This window comes from Aquarana catesbeiana, linkage group LG01, assembly GCF_042186555.1.
Source record: "Aquarana catesbeiana isolate 2022-GZ linkage group LG01, ASM4218655v1, whole genome shotgun sequence".
In the NCBI taxonomy this organism is placed as follows: Eukaryota; Metazoa; Chordata; class Amphibia; order Anura; family Ranidae; genus Aquarana; species Aquarana catesbeiana.
The window spans coordinates 600,491,612-600,513,409 of NC_133324.1; the positions used below are offsets into that span (position 1 = coordinate 600,491,612).

General features: G+C 43.4%; 1 protein-coding gene across 1 annotated transcript in view; it reads right to left on the reverse strand.

Moving 5' to 3' along the window:
- B4GALT1 (beta-1,4-galactosyltransferase 1) overlaps positions 1 to 21,798 on the reverse strand; it is a 130,844-nt gene that overhangs the window by 49,459 nt on the left and 59,587 nt on the right. Inside the window, exon 2 of the mRNA XM_073598754.1 lies at positions 3,530 to 3,765. Coding sequence (XP_073454855.1) covers positions 3,530 to 3,765 — 236 coding nt within the window. The remainder of the gene's footprint in view (positions 1 to 3,529; positions 3,766 to 21,798) is intronic.

The following is a 21,798-nucleotide window of genomic DNA, read 5'->3' on the forward strand; positions in this document are numbered from 1 at the left end:
TAACTGCTGGCGTGCGCCCGATTGGTGGTGCGGGGTCAGTCTGACACACCACTACATCGATCTTGGTAAAGAGCCTCTGACTAAGGCTCTTTACCATGTGATGAGCCGTGTCCAATCAAGGCTGATCACAGTGTAAACAGGAAGAGGCGCTTATCGGCTTTTCCTCACTCGCGTCTGACAGACGCGAGTAGAGGAGAGCCGATCGGCGGCTCTCCTGAGGGGGGGGGGGGGAGCTGCGACGATTGTTTATCAGCGCAGCCCCCCCACATTGGACCACCAGGGATGCCACCAGGGATGCCCACCACACATGGATGACCAGGTATGCCCCCCATGGCCACCAGGGATATCACACAGTGCCCACTAATGCCTGCCAGATGTATCAGTGATACCCAGCACTGCCACCCAGTGTCGCCCCATCAGTGACCGTCAGTGAAGGAGAAAACGTATTAACAAAAATTTATAACAAAGGAAAATTTTTTTCAAAATTTTCGGTCTTTTTTTAAAATTTGTTGCGCAAAAAATAAAAAACCCAGCAGTGATCAAATAGCACCAGAAGAAAGCTCTATTTGTGGGAATAAAATGCTAAAAAAAAAAAAAAAAAAAAAAAAAAAAGTGTTTGGGCACAGTGTAGCATGACCGTGCAATTGTCAAAGTGCAACAGCGCTGAAAGCTGAAAATTGGCCTGAACGGGAAGGGGGTGTAAGTGCCTGGTATTGAAGTGAAGTGGTTAAAGAGATTTGACCAGACTTGGCTTGACAAAGTTGGCTGGAGAAGAACTGGTAGAAGAAACAGGCTACTCTAGGTTCACAGTCGTGTGCACTATATCAATAAGGCCTAACAGCAGTAGACTGCCACTTCTCCGGTATAAAAACTGATCAGTTAAGGCCTGAAGTGACTTAGAATCATACAGACAATTCTCTGTGGCTCAAACATTGCTATGGAAACAAGCACAACCTGCAGAAGAGGGCACAGAAGCAAGCTTATGGTCTCTGCAAACAGTCTGCTAAAAACTGGGCGATTTGGATAAGGTCTTGCATGACCTTGGTAAAAAACCCCAACCAAGAGGGCAGAGGACCCAGACAATGATGGGACAGAGTTAATCATGATTCTAAGCCATTAATAGAAAGTGACAGCTCCTAGCAGGTGAGGGTTGGATGACCAAAGTTCAAAGTGGCTTTTGCAAGGAGGTGCACCAGTAGGCTTCCTCAATGCTGTATGGCAGGAAAGAGGTTGATATATGTGTTATATTCCACACAGTGGATCTCAGTACTCAGTCTCGCAGTGTTATTCCCTTCAATGACAAAAATGGCGAATTAAAAGCTGACCTATGTAAATTGGATGGCTTCTGATGCTGGGCCTTACCGAGACTCGCTAAGTGGGTCTTCAGAGACAGGGCAAGTGCTGAGGTAATCCCAACAACGCTGGACCTGGAAAGTGCTTCACAGCTAGCATTTACCAGAATATAGTCTACGAAATACCACACTCAGAACTCAGTGACTGAAAGTCACTACAAGGCTATCTCTGCAATGTCAAGGCCAGTGGGGTCTAAACATTGTACTCCAAAAACAAAGGACAACTAAGCCAGATAGCTGCAATCAGATACAAAACTCCAGCAGCCTTTACAGGAGAAGAAAAAAGATCAAAGAAAAAAAAGTTGCTAGCAAAAACAGGTAGATCAGCAGACCTGAAGATATCTATCCTAAAACACTAGCAAAAAAAGGTGTGCTGACAGTAGAAGCGATTTTCATGGGCTGGCCTACAATTTTGTTTGCCAGTGTCCAATCCCCCTGTAGGCAGCAATTAAACCTGAAGTTGAAAGACTTGTGTCCCTCAATCGACGATAAAGAAACCTATCCATAGGTTTTACGCGTAAATACAGGTGGCCATACCATTTGCAGTTCCAAAAGTCCTAATCTGAACTACCATAATCATTCTAAAAGCAACACAGGAATGGGGGAATAATCCCTAGATAATTAATGAAATACAAAAGGAAAATAAGCCCTCATAAGTAGTACACTGGAAGTCATCAACATTATCTTGCTGATAATTCAGAATATGTTTTGAATAAAAGGCTGTGCAGAGCCAGTGAGGCTACAGGGAAACAACTGTATTAAAACCTCTACTACAGTGGTAAGCAGCAAAAGGTAACAGTCTGAAATGGTTTGGTCCAGGGCTTCCCATTTTAACTGCTCTTTATCACCATCATACAAGAATTTCAGAAATCTCTATCTCAATCATGCCAAACGATTTATTTTTATAAAAGGTCACATGCAGGCCTTTATCTAAAGCCAAAAATTAATTTCACACAGAAATGAGAAAAGGATGTTGTATATGTCAATTTTATGGCAGTAAACCGGGTGAAGGAGACAACCCTTGTAAATTTTATATCAGAAAATATACAAAAATGTTGATAAACTAAAAAGTCACAATTTAAAAAGGATGGGAGCAAAGCAACATTTCACTGGGGTGCTCACTAAACCTCTGACTTGCTACTTCATATAACTGTACATTTTCACATGCCTACAGTCCTAATTATTAATGCTTGCCAATAGTGTCAGGAGCCTACACATTGCAAAGTATCTGCTTTTTTCTTAGCACGATCTACATGCTTTAGATCAATAGCGCCAATTTAGGCTGGCTAACGTCATACTAAAAATGAGATGTGTAAACACATATGATGCAGAACTAAAGAAGAAGTCTTAACCTCTTTTTTTAAATTCTTATAAAACCCACTGGGAAGCCAAGTACATGTTGCATTTGGTCCTGCTGGAATTGGTTCTGCCATTGCCAAGGAGCACGGTTGTACAGTTCCCCCATCCTGTCTAGCCACACTGCCAGAAAGGAGAATGATTTGTGAGTGACATAGGAACACCCATATTTTAAGCTCTAGAATGGTGTGGAGCTATAGCCAGCAAGAGGGTATTTTAATCTCCAACAGGACCACTGATCCATACAAGCCCAAGTGCTACATTGCACTTGGTCCCCTTTGTGGAAAGAAAAAAAAAAAAAGTTTAAAAAATTAGTGAGAGTTATTTAAATCTATAATTAACACTTCCAGTTTCAAATAATTCAAGTTCTAAAAAGGGATGTACAATGCAAGCATACAATAGCAATGGCAGTATTTTATACACTGCTTGCTATGGTGTAATGAACATCTATGGTACAAACGCAAAAAGAGTAAGAACATTTACAGTGTTAATATAAATAGCAACACATTCTTATACTTTATTAAAAAAGAGTAATGCTAGAATCCTGTATGGTTTGAAATTCAGCAACAGATATATTACCTGAGCTGTGAGAAAAGCCATAAAGTGTACTTAACATTTTTCACATAAGTTTCAGAACAATCAGAATTCAGTTTACAGTGTTAATACATGAATTGAGAAGAATTTTTTTTTTCTTCCGGCACAAAAAAAAGAAGATATTTTTATGCACATATATCTTTAAACATGTGGTTCACGGCAGAAAAATAATGCTTGGTCATATTTATAGGCCATCCTCCAGTAGGAAAAAACAACACACCGCTTACCTGATTTATCACATAAACGCCGTAGTCAAGTTGTTGTCTTTGTAAAATAGGGTGCAGGTAATATAACCAATACTTCAGATGTTCATCACGATTTCTGAATGGAATAATGAGGGCTACTTTCTGCACTGCCTTGCAGTCCTTTGGCTTGTATCGACCTCCTTCCTTTACATTTGGGTTGGTTTTTTTCACTTCATCTAGATTAACGGATATCGAAAACTCAATCCTTAAAGGGCCCACTGGAAAGAAAGACCAAAAATTATTTTGCTTCATGTATTCTTTGATCTTAAAATTTGTACCAAGTGATACATTAGCAATATTTAACATTTTTTAAAACATGCATAATCTGTACCACCTTACAAAAACCACTTAAGGACCAAGCCTCTGAGATTTGTTGTTTACAAGTTAAAAAAATATTTATTGCTAGAAAATTACTTGGAAAAAAAAAAAAAAAAAATTTATATATATATATATATATATATATATATATATATATATATATATATATATATATATATATATATATATATATATATATATATATATATATATATATATAATATTTTATTTATACCAGTTTTGAGTTACAAAGGAGGTCTAAGGCTAGAATTATTGCTCTCACCAACGATACCGCACACGTGTGGTTTCATATACGGATGCGTTTGCTTCTGCGTGCGAGCTTGGCAGGAGGGGGCACTTTAAATTTTTTTTTATCTTATTTATTTTGCTTTTTATTTTTACTGTCCTTTAAAAAAAAAAAATGTGGGTCCCTTTTATTCCTATTACAAGGGATGTAAACATCCCTTGTAATAGAAAAAAAGCATGACAGGACCTCTCAAATATGAGATCTGGGGTCAAAAAGACCTCAGATCTCATATTTACACTAAAATGCAAAAAAAAAAAAAAAAAAAAAAAGTCACTTGGAAAATAAATAAAAAATTCTCCTTTAAGAGCAATGGGCGGAAGTGATGTTTTATGTCGCTACCGCCCTCCCATGCTATGGAGCCAAGCAGGGGCCATCTTCCCCTCAGTTGGCAGACAGCCAAGCATGGAATGCTACCGATGGCTTCGGTAAGTGGCGGAGACAACTGAAGCCCCTCTCCCGCCCCTGATAAAAAAGTAATCTCGCTGCGAATCCGCCGCAGAGACCACTTTTATCTGAAACCGGACCACTCACTGAAGAGGATACCAGGGTTATGGCAGCAAGCTGCTGCCATAACGACATTCCTCTTCAAAGTACCAACGTATATGGTTGTGAGCCAGAAGTGGTTAAGCCACTCTTACCAATCTGCCCTTATTTGTGGAATTACACTATTGCGAACAGACATTGCAGGTGATTCGCACTGCATTGCAGAGCACACGCGATTTCTGTGCAGTGCAAATTCAGCCACACAATTGTGTGGCTGAACTCACATTTGATTAGAACGAAAAAAGGTGTAGGAACCTTTTTTCCCCCCCACACTGGAATTGGATTGCATGGGTGTTTCCATCCATGCGATCCGATTCCTCTCCGAATTCACAGTTCGCACTGCGATTCGATCTGAGGGTGTAATTAACTTTCTACTGACATCCGCAGCGGTTCGCAGAGGGCAGTGTGAACTGCCTGCGAGGGAGATAAGATGCGGGAACCGGCACTGAATCACGCTGGTTCCCGCATCGCAATAGGGAACCAAGGCTCAAAGATTTTGAAATTGAATGTGTTGTACAGCGCTGTTTTGGGCTCCAAGAACCTGGTAGTTCTAGGATTGTAATCCGTGTATTTTTTGAAACTGCTAAAATATTCTTCTCAGTCTGATGACATTACCAGCTGAGTCACAAAAGTCTTGAAATAAAACTTGATTTAAAATTCTTTCTCCCTACAAGTACTTAGTGCCAGTTTTAGTCAGACGGTAGGAAAACTAACTATATTGGGGGATTTAAAGCTCATCTAAAACCAACAAAAATTTTATATTGCAATCTACCAATCCTTGGATGAGGTGGTTGCATTAGTATTTTGTCAGACTCATTTTTACTTGGTAACGTTGCCCCTGGATGGCTACACTCTCTCTCCCACTGTGTGTATGGAGGAAGCCATGGTTGCCAGCTAGGCTGGAATTCAAAACAAGTTCTTCATTCATCTCCACTACATGAATGTTAATGGTATTAGTAGCTTACAAAAAAAAGAATAAGGAGGTTTGTGCTTTCTGTTAAGCTCATAGGAAGTGACCGTTTCTGGACAGAACAACAGGTATTTCCTGTACTCATATAAAATATGATTTTTGTACTTAGAGTTTTACTGCGGCCTTCAAGAGGAAGACATATTGCTAGGGCTGCAACTTACAATTATTTTCATAATTGATTCGTTGGCCGATTTATTGTTTCGGTTAATAACCTTTAAAAAAGTGTGATGTATAATTTTGTTAATATGTTAAGTTAAGAAAAAGGCAATTTATTCTTAAGTATCTATATGCAGTGGTAAATATAAATAACCGACCATATGGTTAGGGAGTAAAATCTTTAATCCACTCTGAGAATAACGGACAGAAGAGATATACAATATATACTATTAGAAGTTGAATCTAGTAAATATCAGACTCAGAGATCAATATTTTTTATTTAAAAGAAAAAAAAAAAAGTTAGACTATTTTGCAGATTTTCAAACAGAACTGTAATATATTATATGCTGGCTATACAAAAACAATGTCTTTCTTCAAAAAAAACATTTCATTTTAAGAACCTTCGTTCGACTTTCTAATAGTTACTGGGGTCAAATCGACATTCGTTTTCAACCACAGTGACGGGAAAATTTAGAAATAATAGAAAACTTCTTGGTCAAAGGAATTTTCAGACAGTGCATGTGGTTTTCGCTCAGAAATGACATTCGTTTTAAAACAGAATATTAAATGCAAGTGAAAATTTCAAAACCACATTCATTTAGCAAATGTACAAAGATTGTTCGTATGAATATTCTCGTCTGAAAATTGATCAGCATAAGGTTCGGTACTACACACCTATGTAGTTTGCTTTTGATCTGTTTCTGCAGTGATTTTTGCTGTGTTTTGATTTTTTGCGCACGCGATTTTGCTGCAATTTGCGTTCCTGCATTTTTTTTTAATGCCTTTTTTTTGGCCAATTTGTTGTTTGGACAGATAAAAAAAAAAACACAAGTTGCTGCAAAAACGCATTACATGCTTTTCTGCAGCTTCTCCATTAAAGTATATTGAACCAAAAAAAGCACCGTTTTGTATTAAAAAAAAGTCCCTGACCCTTTCCAAATACGCAGCAGCTGAAAAAAGCACGGATGTGAACGTTAAATAAACTGTAGGGCATTTCTGCAAAAAGTACCAAAAAACACACAGGTGTAAACCAGGCCCAAGATGTTTAGTAACATAATGGGTTTAAAAAAAAAAAAAAAAAAAAAAAAAAAAGCCCTTTATAGTAACAAAAAAGAGCAAATAATCGCTACTGTAATGGGTTCATTTTTTTACTGTGCAACAGTGAAAATAAAATTTACAGTAGTTATTTGCTCTTTTTGTACTCTAAAGGGCTGATTTTAGTTTTTTTTTAACCCCATTATGTTACTGGCCGATTAATCGATTTATGAAAATAGTCATCGATTTCATAATCGATGAATCGATTTGTTGTTTCGGCCCTACATATTGCCTTCTTACAAAACAAACCATGGGGTGGAACTGGTGTTTCTCAATAGGCGTCAAGAAAAAGCTTTTCTGGGGCGTGGCTAAGATGGAGACCTGAGAGGACGTGTTTGTCAGGAGCTCCGCATCTGAGAGGCTGAAATATCCGTTCTCCATATAGGAATCTCGCTTTACACCCTAACTGTGCGGCACAGGCTGACCCTGGGTATGAGAAGAGGCAATTCGGGGTCGACTCGCAAGCGGAATTCCACCCTTAACTCCCCGCCGCTGTCCCGGGCGGCACGTGCTCTCGTCAGGAGCAACATGGCGTCTCAAACAGATCAGGCGGATCCGTCCGCCCTGGGGACGGAGCAGTTTAGTGCCCTAATGCAGGCCATCACGGGCTGCCAAACAACTCTAACGGCCAAAATCGAACAGATACAGATGGAGGTGGGCCTGGTGAGGAGAGACATGGACAAGATCCGTGACAGGCTCTCTGAGACCGAGAGAAGGATCGGGGACACGGAGGACACACTCCGGGAGCATGGTGCCTCCCTCCGCACTTTACAACTTAAAATGAAAACTGTGGAGACACGTGCGGAGGACCAGGAGAACAGAAATCGGAGGAACAACCTCCGTGTGGTGGGCCTTCCTGAGGGAGCTGAAGGCCGTGACCCGGCTGCATACACCGAGAAGCTCCTGCGAGATTTGCTGCCACAGGCCCCTTTCTCTCCTTATTTTGCAGTGGAGAGGGCGCATAGGATGCCATCTGTGAGGGGTCCACCTGGAGCTCCCCCTCGGACCTTTATCTTCAGGCTACTGAACTTCAGGGACCGGGATCTGGTGCTCCGTGAGGCACGCAAACTGGAGGAGCTGCGATACGAAAATGTTAAAATTATGTTGTTTCCGGACTATTCTATGGAAACGCAGAGGCAAAGGCGCACTTTCGACCATGTAAAAGCCCAGCTGAGAGTGAAGGGACTGAAATATAATATGCTTTTCCCGGCCAAGCTGAAGGTGGTGGATGGTGAGTCATCTAAATTCTTTACCTCCCCTGAAGAGGCTACCCGCTGGCTGGAGTCCCTCCCGGGGGCTCGCTAATCCCGTCTTCCGCCCTGCATCCCCCCTTCACTTTGAGTCACATATAGCTCTGCCCACACATTGGCCACCGGGGTTTTCATGCTCTCCTGGGGCTGTAATCCTTCCCCACCGAATGAGACTCTGAAGAGCGGAGAATGCTTCCCCCCCCTCCCCTCCTTCCCCCCTTCCCGGGCTCGCTGGAGGGAGAGTACTGTCATGACTCATGCGGAGAGGCAGAGGGACTATGTAGTGTCCGGGGGTGGTGCTCTCTTCCCCCGTATCCTGAACTGTCTCCTTGGTACTTTCTGGAGTGGGCGGGGACGGGCGGCCATGACCGGACCTGCTGTGCGTTTCCAGCGCCCTGCCACCCCTGCAACCCAAAGCTGAGGATCCTCCTATGTCTTCCGGTGGGACTTTCGCTCAAAAGCTCCTCTCCCTGTGATGCTCAGCCGCAGAGATGAGGGATGGATTTTGGTCCTTGGACTCTGCAGCTGTGAAACACACATGTAACTATGCATGCTTTTATGATTCAGAGCTGGGACCTATGGCTACGTAGGGACTCACGGTCACACACTGTGGCTCTCCAGGGGATTTGGAGGGGGGATGCACTTTGATAAAAACGGGGAAGAAATCATCTTCCATTCATATTTTGAGTTTTAGTTATCTTTACGAAACTTACTCTGTCATTGCGGAGTTGATTAGTAACTAAGTCTGTGCCCTTAGCGTGTTCTAAGTGTAAAACAATAAGAGTTATAATTAGTTGTGTTCCTATCTAGGTGAATTGGTTTTTCTATTTTTGCAAACCTACTCTGTTATCACGGAGTTGATTAGTAACTAAGTCTGTGCCCTTAGCGTGTTCTAAGTATAAAACTATAAGTATTCTGAATAGCTTTGTTCCTTTTCAAGTGAATTACTATTCTATCTGTGCAGAACTTGCTCTGTTAACACGGGGCTACTGAGTAACCAAGTCTGTGCCCTTAGCCTGTTCTAAGCGTAAAATATAAGTGTTATGCATAGGCTTGTTCCTATCTAGGGGAATTACTATTCTATTTTTGCAAAACTTACTCTGTGGTCACGGGGTTAATTAGCAACTAAGTCTGTGCCCTTAGCTTGTTCTAAGTGTAAAACAATGAGTGTTCTGAATAGATTTGTTCCCATCTAGGTGAATTACTACTCTACTGAGATATGTTCCTATATACCTGGTTTAATATTATGAAAAGCCTCCAGACATAATGGTTGGCGGAGTGTCCTGCTTCCGCTTTTAGGGAGGGAAGTCCTGAGTGTGCTCCTTCTTGCGCACTTCCCCCACAGGATTCTTTCCTACACTATAGTTCTATAAGTGTTTGTTGGGATAAGTTCGGTACACGGACACCCTGAGATATGTTTATCAGGGTGTGGGGTGGGTTGGGTGGGGCTTTATGTTTTTGGTTTAGTTCTACAAATTTTTCTTTTTCTTTTTCTTTTTTATGTATTTGTTTAGTTTGCTCATATTTGATCGGACAGAGTGTAACACTGCTAAGTAAGCATAACATGTGGTGCTCCATGACACTATGCTGGCTACTAGGGGCCGGTAGGCCCTCCATGACTCTAGCCTCGTGGGGCGTGTCAGTCCCTCCGGGTCCTGCCCACAGGGATCTCCGGCTATTTATCCCCCCCCCTTTTTTTTTCTTTATAATATGGCTCCATTAAAAATTTTATCGTGGAATGTCAGAGGTCTCAACAATAAAATTAAACGCTCCCTGGTCTTTGAATACATTAAAAAATACAATCCCCAAATTTGCGTATTTCAAGAAACCCATTTAGTGGGAAGCAAAGTTATGAGCCTTAAGCGCCCCTGGGTACGGCATCATTATCATGCCTCCCACTCGAGTTACTCTCGTGGGGTTAGCATCTTGATACACAAATCCCTGGGCTGTGAGATTCTGGGGGTAAAACTGGACCCGGAGGGACGATATGTGCTGCTCCATATGCTGGTCGACACGATTGAAATGGTGATTGTGGGGGTGTATTTGCCACCCCCAGCTAATATGTCCCTCCTCCAATCCATTGCTTCGCAATTGACACAATTTCCTACAGACAATGTAGTCCTAGTAGGAGATTTTAATATCCCGCCCAACCCCTCTTTGGATAAGTTGTCATCAGACTCCCAAACAGAATCGGCCCTCTCTAGATGGGCGCAGGTGTTCGGGTTGGTGGATGTATGGCGCTGGAAGCACCCCTCAGATCGCATGTACTCCTGCCACTCCTCATCGCATAACTCGCTATCCCGTATCGACCTCCTGTACGCAAGCGCCACTATGCTCCCCAAAATGCAGGATATCACCATGCTCCCGCGTGGTGTATCAGACCACTCACCGCTACTTTGCTGCATCCAAACTAAAACGCCTGCAGCAGATAGAATTTGGCGCCTATCGAAATTCTGGATCACACACCCCACTATCGAGTTTGAAATAAACACCCTAATTAACCAATTCTGGGCTCTAAATGCAGGCACCACTTCACCGGGGAATGTATGGGAGGCATTTAAGGCCTATATTAGAGGTTGCTATATCTCATCAATTGCCACTGAACGCAAAAACGACTTGATCACACTGGAGCAGGCGGAGGCCAATGCCCAGGCCCTTGAGACCCAATATGTTCAGACTGCTAATCCCATAACAGGCCAGGACATGAAGGTGGCATATAGGGAGGTAATGCTGCTCAGAGTGGCCAAGGTAAACAAACGCCAACTGGCCCAAACCCAAAAAATTTTTGAACAGGGGGATAAAACGGGAAGACTGCTGGCCTGGATCTCTAAGGAGCAGTCTTCAGTTTCCGCTATAGCGAGAATTAGGAAAGAGGACGGGACTGTGGTGGCTGCCCCGGGAGAAATCAATACCAGTTTTGTGAAATACTACTCTGAGCTGTATTCCTCCAGGGTGAACTACACAATGGAAGAACTATCTGAGTTCCTAAATAGAGTGTCGTTCCCGGTCCTTTCCTCTTCAGCAAGAGAAAGTTTGGAGGCACCGATCACCCTGGAGGAGGTACAGATTGCACTAAAATCAATGCAGACAGGTAAAACTCCGGGGCTGGATGGATTCCCATCAGAATTTTATAAACAAAACATGGAGGCAGTGGCACCCAGGCTGCACCACATGATCACCGAAACATTGCAGGAGGGGGCTCTTCCCTCCTCCATGGCCCAAGCTGTTATAATAGTGATTCCCAAGGCGGGCAAGGACCCTCAGCTCTGCTCATCATACCGACCAATATCCCTCCTTAACTCGGACGCTAAAATACTGACAAAAATCCTTGCCAGACGCCTAAATGAGGTGATTCTCACCTTGGTCCATGAGGACCAGTCGGGCTTTATGCCTGGCAAGGGTACAGACATTAATCTTCGTAGACTTTACTCGGTCCTGGCCTCGGGGGCGGGTGACGACTGCCCTGCGGTAGTGGCCTCCCTGGATGCAGAGAAAGCCTTCGACTCGGTCGAGTGGCTGTATCTGTGGGAGGTCCTCCGTAGGTTCGGATTTGGTCCGGTCTTTGTCTCCTGGGTCAGGGCTGTGTATGCGAATCCGATGGCAAGGGTCCGCACGGGCACTGTCCTGTCTGCGCCCTTTTCTCTGAGTAGGGGTACGAGGCAGGGATGCCCCCTGTCCCCGGGGCTTTTTGCACTCGCTATAGAACCCATGGCAATCCTCCTTCGGTCTGACCCTGCGATACAGGGTATTCCTATAGGCCCCCTCCATGAAAAAATATCATTATATGCAGACGACACACTCTTATATCTCAGGGACGATGGCATTTCCCTGCGGAATGCGCTCTCGGTGATCAACGAATATGGGAAATACTCAGGGGTCTGCATAAATTGGGGTAAATCTATACTATTCCCGCTCCATTCTGGCACCGATCCCCCCCCCCCAGACGAACAGCTTCAAAGGGTCTCTCAGTTCAGATACTTGGGGGTGGAGATCCACAGGGACCTAAAGCAGTTTATTCCTCTGAATTTGACCCCGGTGGTGTCCCAACTGTCCCACAGGTGTGCAGTTTGGAAGAATCTTCCGCTCACACTTGTGGGTAGAGTGAATTTGGTTAAGATGACCGTCCTGCCCAGGTTCACTTACCTTTTTAGGCATACTCCTGTACCTTTGCCAGTCTCTTTCTTTAACAAACTAGATAGCATAATTACCTCCTTTGTATGGAAGGGAGCAATACCTAGGATAGCTAAATCAACGCTACAACTACCAGTCACTTTGGGGGGTTTGGCCCTACCGTGTTTCATAAAATACTATTGGGCAGCAGTCCTGGTCACTGTTAAGTGGTGGCTGTCCAAAGTACCGATGAACCCTGCGTCTAAATTGGAGGCGGCAATGCTGGGCTCGCATGAGGAGCTCAATGTCTTAATTCATAAAGGACCCAAATCCGGCCCCCGGGTGAATACGCCCATGAAGACGACAATCAAGGTGTGGGATACTGTGGCCTCAAAGATGGGGACACCGAATGCGCGGTCCCCCCTGACCCCACTGTGGGGTAACCCCCGCTTGTCCCACTTTGCTTCCATGCCTGGCCCAAGTTTGTGGGTCAGGTATGGAATCACAACCCTGGGTGACATCGTCTCCGAAGGGCGGCTACTTACTTTTGATGACCTAAAGCACAGTAGAGATTTACCAAACCACATGTTCTTCCGGTACCTGCAGCTACGCCATGCATTTCGGTCCCAATTCCCTAATGGGATAGATCTACAGCTATCTGACTTAGAAAATATGTTGCAAGATCTAGACGGAGGTACGCTCTCTAACATTTATAATAAGCTGGTAGTCCTGGATACCTCTAAAGTCTCACGATTGTACACAACATGGCAGAATGACATCCCCGGCCTGACGGACGAGGACTGGGAGGAGGGGATTCAGCAATACTTACACCTGATGATCTCAGCTAGAGACAGATACACCCAGCTAAAGTTTCTTCATCGGGCCTACTACTCCCCTGCGCGTCTAGCGAGAATTAACCCAGGTAGATCGGCGATATGTCCTAGATGTGGTGCAGATGGTGCAGACTTCATTCATGTGGTTTGGTCTTGTCCTGTGGTGGAGGGATATTGGAGGGAAGTCCTGTCTGAGATTAACTCTATAGGTGAGCTCACGGTCCCATTTAGTCCCATCCCACTTCTCTTGGGTATTTGTGATTTCCTTGAAGCCCCCCAGAGGAAGAAATTATTTGTATTTTATACGTCCTTCTACGCAAGGAAAGCTATTCTTCTTCAGTGGAATCAGACACAACCCCCCACTAAAAAGGTCTGGTTGTCCCTGGTAAATGCCGCCCTGCCCCTCTATAAATTAACCTATCTAGGCAGGAACTGCCCACGCAAATTCGATAAGATTTGGGCCAGTTGGGTTGAGGCGAAACATTTATCCCTAGAATAACACTACCTAGCTTCTATATCGCCTTTTCATTCCTTCCTCAATACCACTTTCTTGTGCGAACAGTGTAAATCCCTAATTTAAATACAGTAATCAAGTGCTGCGCCAGACTTGGAGAGACCCGCCCTTTCCCCCAGCCGCCCCTGCCCACCCCCCCCCCCCCATTTCCTCTCCCTATCCTTATTTACCCTTTATTCCTTCCTTGGGCCCCCCCCCCCCCCCTCCCCTCCCCTCCCCTCTCCCTTGCCCTCGAGATCTCAGGTCCCACTTGAGTAATACGACAAATGCCAAGCGGTTACTTACTATTATAATTACAGCTACACTTGCTATTACGATCTGTGTGCACAACAGTTTGTTCTACTGCTTAATGACTATGCTAACTGATAATGTAATGTGATTTATACTCTGTCTGTCTGAAAACTTGAATAAACTTTATGTTAAAAAAAAAAAAAAAAAAAAAAAAAAAAAAAGAAAAAGCTTTTCTCTTCCATTGAGGGGCACATAATTCAGCAACAGTTGGGACATTCAAGAGCATTCCAACAAAGGTGTGGGCAACAGCCACTGACAGGTGCAAGCAGAGACTAGGGTCTGTTTGCAACTCAGGACTACTAGGAAGGACCAACACTCAAATCTGAACCAGATGAAATTATGTCCCTGCCAAGACAGGGGAATCTGCCAACAATGATCAACCTGATGTTCAATACCAAGAACAAAAGATCACCACCAGCCAGAATAACGTTACCTGAATTAACACTGTGCCTGCATCAGCAGGAAGGTAAAAAACAAAAACCCAAAAGACTAGTGGAACCACATACTGTAATTATCTGATCAGGAACAAACAGACCAACAACTTGAAATTAACAACAGAAAAGAACACTTGGGAAAATCTCCAGAAGAACAGATCTCCTAAGAGAACCTTGGGCAAAAAAAGTCCAACCAGTCTACAAGTGAATGGCCTCAGTATCACACTCACCAACCCTTGGAATTTAGGGAAGGAAGATTACATATTAGAGCTGCACAATTAATCGTTAAAAAATTGTGATATTGATTCAACCCCCCTGACAGTCTCTATTGCAGAGTTTGCTGATTCTTTCATATAACATGTGGAGAGACTTATCTGCTCACTCAGCTGTCAAAAGAAAACATCCAGGCAGTCTGCCAAGTTTTTAACATGAAACATAACTTTTTATTCACAAGAAAAAACATTGCAACTCTTCCCTTCTTAGATCAAAAGGGATAAACTTCTGTGTGAAAAAAAAAAATCCAGGCAGTCTGCCAAGTTTTTCACAATGTGTAAATGCAGGAAGTTTAATCACTTAAAGTCTAAATCTTTTTCTGACACTTGTTTAGGTTAAAATCAATATTTTTTGATAGAAAAGGACTTGGAACCCCCAAACATTATATATATTTTAGCAGAGACCCTAGGGAATAAAATGTCAATTGCTGCAATATTTTATGTCACCCTGTATTTGCCCAGCGGTCTTTCAAACGCAATTTTTTTTGGGAAAAAATACACTTCAATGAATAAAAAAAAAAAGAATCAGTAAAGTTAGCCCATGTTTGTTTTATTGTGAAAGATGTTACGGCTCAAGAATTGTGAGAGAATCGTGATCTTCTAAACAAAACAAAAAAAAAAACAAAAAAATTGTGATTCTCATTTTACCCAGAATCATGCAGCTCTATTCCATACAAGGAAACCAATCTTGCAACAACAATGTAAACTGCATAACGATAGCCAAAAGATCCCAGAGACTAGTAGAAAACCCAAAGTGACACCCAAGAAGTCTGTCTGACTCCAGAAAGGGGTAGAGTGCACATGTAGTGTCACAACGAGGATGGCAAGAATGAAGGCATACCACAACCAATAATGGTGCATGTGAACACCAGAAGAGCAAGAAGATGAGCAAAACCTATCCATGTTAGCACCTGGAGGTATCTGAGGTCTGACAGAGGGACTCCGCAGGACCTGTCTACACATGCCCCAGAACATGGTCCTAAGAATTATCTAACCCACCAGGATTCAGGGAGGCATCCACTGCCATACATACAGCAAGGGGCAGGAAGCCAGATTAAAGAGAATAGAAGAAGGAAGAGACCACCCTTAAAGCAGAGTTCCACCCAAAAGTGTAACTTCCGATTATATGCTTCCTCCCCCCCCCTCCGGTGTCACATTTGGCACCTTTCAGGAGGAGGGGAACGGGAACCCGTTTGACAGGTCCCCTTCCCCACTTCCGGAAGACGGGCCGCTGCCCGATCTCCCGGAAGTTCAACCTCCTTCCCCCGCTGCTGGGCCAATTAGAAAGTGCAGCACGCTTTGCGCATGTGCAGTAGGGAACCAACAGTGGCTGGTTCCTTTACTAGGAATGGCGGCGGCAGCACCCGGGAGTCGATCCGAAGATCGGCTGGGGTTCTGACATCACGGGCTCCCTGGTCAGGTAAGTGCCCTAATATTAAAAAAGTCAGCAGCTACAATATTTGAAACTGCTGACTTACTTTTTTTTTTTTTTGGGTGCTGGACCTCCTCTTTAAGCTGACTTTTCGCTAGCAGAATTTCATTAAAAATTTTACATACCGTATTTATCGGCGTATAACACGCACCGGCGTATAACACGCACCCCAATTTAGGAGGGAATTTTAAGGAAAAAAAACTTTTAGGAGGGAAGTTGAAGGGAAAAAAACTTACATTTAAATGCCCATCATTGCAGCCATGTCAGTGCAGCCATGTCAGTGCAGCCTTGCCCCAGTGCAGCCTTGCCCCAGTGCAGCCTGGGATCCCCTGTCCCTGCTTCCAGGGCTTCAAAATCGCGGTCCGCGATTTGAAAATGGCGCCGCCGGCGCCGAAGTACACAGAGCCGGTCCTCGGCTCTTTCCGGCGGCTCTCGTTTACTTTCGGCTCCACTCGTAGTCCCGAGCGGAGCTATCCGAGTAGGTTCGGATAGCTCCGCTCGGGACTACGAGTGGAGCCGAAAGTAAACGAGAGCCGCCGGAAAGAGCCGAGGACCGGCTCTGTGTACTTCGGCTCCGGAGGCGCCATTTTCAAATCGCGGTCCGCGATTTTGAAAATGTGACAGCTCGGGATCGGCGTATAACACGCACCTGCGACTTTCCCCTGATTTTAAGGGGAAAAAAGTGCGTGTTATACGCCGATAAATACGGTAGTTTGATTCTTTTTTTAATAGTTAGTGGGGTCAAATCAACATTGAATTTTCTTGTCACTGTGGTCAAAAACAAATGTCGTGAGATGGCAATGTTTTCTCAAACAAATTTCTAAACAGTATGTGGTTTTAATTCGGGAAATTACATTTATTCCAAATTGAATGTTAAAAGCGAACAAAGCTTTGAAGTGACATTCATACGAACATTCTTTCAAAAACCTATATAGCCAGCTTTAAAACACGTATAAGGTTGCACTAGGGACTTGGTTTAGAGAGACCATCTGGACATCTCGACTCAAATCCATGCCCCCAGGAATAGGCGAGGCCGACAAAAACCAAAAGAGTCAACTGGAGAGGGAAAGACTGTTTGAAGGGTACAACTTCTGATCCCAATCTGGGCAGCTATCTGCTACTCTGCCTTTAGGCAATCCCTGAAAACTCATCTCTGTATATCCTTCAAAGGCATTATCCTTTATATCACTTGCCACTCCCTTTCACATTGTAAGCTGTGACAAGCAGGACCTTTTGTGCAAATTGTATTTAACTGTACTGTCTCACTCTCTTTTTACAGCAGCTGTTTTTGAAGCGCAATGACGTGTTTGCTTTGTTTGAAAGACATTACAATTGTTGGGCTTGCCATGTCATTTTACAATAAAGCAGTTAATTATAAAACCCATATTGTATCAACTTTAAGGAGGAGCTCCAGGATCCTTCAGAAAAAATTAAAAGTCAGCAGCTACATATACTGTAGCTGCTGACTTTTAATATTAGGACACTTACCCTTCCTGGAATCCAGCAGTTTCTTCACCCCAGTCGATTTTTCAATCGTTTGTCGGGTGCTGCCGCCGCCATTTCTTGTAAGAGAAACTGGCAGTGAAGCCTTGTGGCTTCACAGCCGACTCCCTACTGTGCATGTGTGAAGCACACTGCCCCATGTGAATGGCCTGGTGGCAGCAGGAGGGGTGCTGAACTTGAGGGTGACTTCGCCATGGTGAGGTACCCAATCCCCCCCCAAAAGGTGCCAAATGTGGCAGCGGGGGGGGGGGGGGGAGCAAACAAGCAGAGCTTCCCCTTTTGGGTGGAGCTCCGCTTTAAGAGATTTGTGTTTCTGATGATCAAGTCCTAAGATTTACACAGCTCTGCCAGACAGCACAACCAGGTTGGTGACCAGTTTTCTGTGCTGAAGACAAGCAATACAGCTCTGCGAACACATTTACTTTTTTTTTTTTTCTATTGTTGCACAGTAATTTGCCATTATTGCCACCTCATAGGGGCTTTATGCAGGCACTCTCCTCTAAGGCTGGCTGTACGCAGCACCTGTGGCTTCCCAAGCACGGGAAAACAAAAGGGATTTAAAGTTAGGCATATTTTCAGCCTGTCTCCATCTCTGTTCATAAGACCCAACGTTTCATACAAGGTTATATTCAAAACAAACTTCCTGAATTGTATGCAAATGGACCCCAAGCAGGTGGCAGTCTTTTCATGCTTTTTTTTTTTTTAAAACACCATTATTGGATTTCATTTCATGTTTAAATCCTACACACACACACACACACACACACACACACATATATATTGAGCCAACACGTGTGCAACCATAGGATTCGTTTTCCTATGGTGGCACACGGAGAAGAGGAGCAGCCAATAAGTATAATAAAAATAATTAAAAAAAAAAAAAAGGAAGAACCACCAAAATCACTTTGTACCTTTTTTTTTTAAACTGCTTCAGCCCCAGAAGATTTTACCCTCTTTCAGACCAAAACACTTTTTGTGATTCGGCACTGCGTCGCTTTAACTGACAATTGCGCGGTAGTGCCATCTTGCACCCAAACAAAATTGACGTCTTTTTTTTCCCCACAAATAGCTTTCTTTTGGTGGTATTTGATGACCTCTGCGATTTTTATTTTTTGTGCTATAAACAAAAAAGAGCGACAATTTTGAGAAAAAAAAAACAAAAAAACAATACACGCAATATTTTTACTTTTTGCTATAATAATTATCCCCCCAAAAATATATATTAAAAAAAAAAACATTTTTTCCCTCAGTTTAGGCAGATATGTATTCTTCTACATATTTTTGGGAGAAAAAAAAAATTGAAATAAGCGTATATTGATGGGTTTGTGCAAAAGTTATAGTGTCTACAAAATAGGGGATAGTTTTATGGCATTTTTAATATTTTTTTTATTTTATTTTTTATTTGATTGACAGCAGCAGGAGTCAATGGCTCCTGCTTTTATCAATCTGTCCAATGAGGAGAGAGACAGCAACTGGAGCCGCTGCACCTGTGCACATCACTGGATCGAGCTCTGGTAAGTAAAAAAAAAAAAAAAAAAAAAAAAAAAAAGAGGGGGGGAGCTGCAGCACAGAAGGTTTTTCAACCACTTTAAGATCCAGAGACCCAAAGTTAGGTGGAAGGCTGGACTAAGCATAGAGAATAAGAGGTTACACACTTGAAGGGGCTGTTCCAAAATGTCCTTGGTCTGAAAAGTGGCACACACTAGTCCTTGGCAGCTTCAAACTATTTAAAACCGTGTCTTCCCTCCCCCCGTGACACATTGCTACCAGCCTAAGGCAACTCTCATCACCACTCCTCTTTGCCCAAGGCAGGGGCCTGATGTCAAGGGACCACCTCAAGGCTGGGGGGGAACTCACAAACATCTGGGTACTGGCTCCTTCCCATAAGAAGATCCACCAGGTGGTGACTCAGTGCTTCGGTTGGTTTATGTGGGTATACCTTCTCCCCAATAGAGAAAAACTTTAGGAATTAAAACTACCAGGATTCACACCGCAACTGCCATGGACCTGTAGGAGCACGCTGCAGCTAACAGCACTGCATTACTGTACGGCAGGTGATTGTAAAGCCTATAGTCCAGTGTCAGAAGCGTTACAGCCCAGCCCCACATCTTCCATATGGAACGTTCTGGGTACAGTTCCCCAAGGCACTGCCAAGGGGCAACTTGTATGGCAGCTGCAATTATATTGTTGCAGTGTTGATGCATCCAGGGGAAAAGGTTTCCCCCCCCATGTGAAGAACCAAAGTGAGGTCTTCAATCTTATAGAAATATCAGAACTACAAGCCAGAACCTGCTCTCAGATTGTCTTTCAGCCAAGGACACTAGCAAAAAAAAACCTGAGGATTAGCCCTCATTCACACTGAAGGTGGTTTTGAGATTTTTGCGACTTAATCTGAAATCGCACATTTTCAAAGCTGCATTTCAGTGCGACTTGAAAGACATCTGTGAGGCTTCATGCACAGATGTCTGTTGAATTTGCATCCAAAAACGCCAAGAGTAGTGCAGGAACTACTTTTGCAAATTGTTGCAGCACCACAATGACGGCTTCACACTGATTGGAACGGTGCCATTGCCGGCAATAGGCTGTGACTTGTCTTGCGATTTGACCTGTGAAATCGCTCCAATGTGAACAAGGGCTTACTGGCAGTGGGAAGAAGTATATGGGCTGTCATAACAACTGTGCCCTCACCTGAAGGTAGCAACATATAACCCATGGGTCAAGATTTAATAAAGCCTGTACCCTGTAATGAACAATTTTTTTTTTTTTTTTTTTTAAATAGGAGTAGCTAGAACCCTCCCCCATGAGATTTTTTATTACTTTTTCGGTTCTTGTTGTAGATGTTCCCTAAATTACTGCCCATCTGGTAAAAACTGCTGTCATTGGGACAGAGTGGGGGTAAATCGCTAACATTCCTACATACTGTCTGGTTCTTATTGCACGTGTGCCCACTGCGTAAATTTGTCCTCACTTCTAGTCCAAGTGACGAGACAGGAAGTGGAAATCTCCTTTTAGTGAGGGGACTTGACAACCTTTCATTGCGGTCATCAGGTGCCCCAATATCTATTCTGGTGACAACTAATAATTTGGATCTCACTTCTATCACATGGTGGTGCTCTACAGTGACTCTCCTCATCAAGGACACAGCAATAAACCTGACAGAGGTTCTAATTCTAACCAATGCTAAAATTAGAAGGAAAAAAAAACAAAAAAAAAAAAAAAAAAAACTTTACTGCCGGTTCACACTGGGGCGACTTGGCTCCCTGAAAAGTCATGCTCCATGCAGTTCAAAGGAACCGTTCTAATGGGAGCGACTCAAGTCGCTCTGAATTAGAAAGAAGGTCCTTGCACTACTTGGGGGCAACTTCAGAGCGGCATGCATTGACTTCCATTAGGCTGCTTTCGCACTGAAAGAGCTGGTCGTTTGTGATAAAGTGGCGCTCATTTTAGCGATGCTTTTGCGCAGCTTTTCGGCTACTAGCAGGGCGCTTTTAACTCCAAAAAAAAGGGTTAAAAATCTCCTATGTTGCGGCGTTTCCAACGCGCTTTTCAGGCGCTTCAGAAGTGCTGCCATTCGTTGCAATGATGCTGCTTGCAGGACTTTTTCTAATGTCCCGCAAGCACGCCGCCCGAGTGAAAGCACTCATTGCACAGAAAGGGAAGCAGTTTTCAGGCACTTTACAGGGACCATTTCTAGCACTAAAAACGCCTGAAAACTGCTTCAGTGTGAAAGGTCTTAAAGAAGTCGCTTGCAAGCCGCGCTGAGATTGCACTGTGTGAGGCTGCTTCAGAGTCGGACGACTTTGAAGTCACCCCAGTGTGAACCGGCACAAAAGTTTACTTTTAAAACATACTTTAAATTTTTTTTTTTAATCATTTTATAAGAAAAAAAAAAAAAAAAAACATGTTTCCAGTGAGAATTTGGGTTTTACTGCATCTTTTTGCTGTACTTATGATTGATGTTTCCTTTAGCATGTATGCCCCAAAAGCACATGAAAGCAGCTCTGCTTACACAAAATATGTCAGCTAGAATGAACAAATGTGATAAAAACGCTGCAAAAGCATTTCCTAATTCCTGCTATGCTCATTTCCTAACTGAGAAAGGAAAGCAAGGGTGGAGCACACAGTGCTGTTATGCTCTAAACCAAGTACTGTACCTAGAAAAATATATAGCAGCACTCCAGAACACCACAAACTATGCTAATCTTCCTTTAAACATTTTTGAT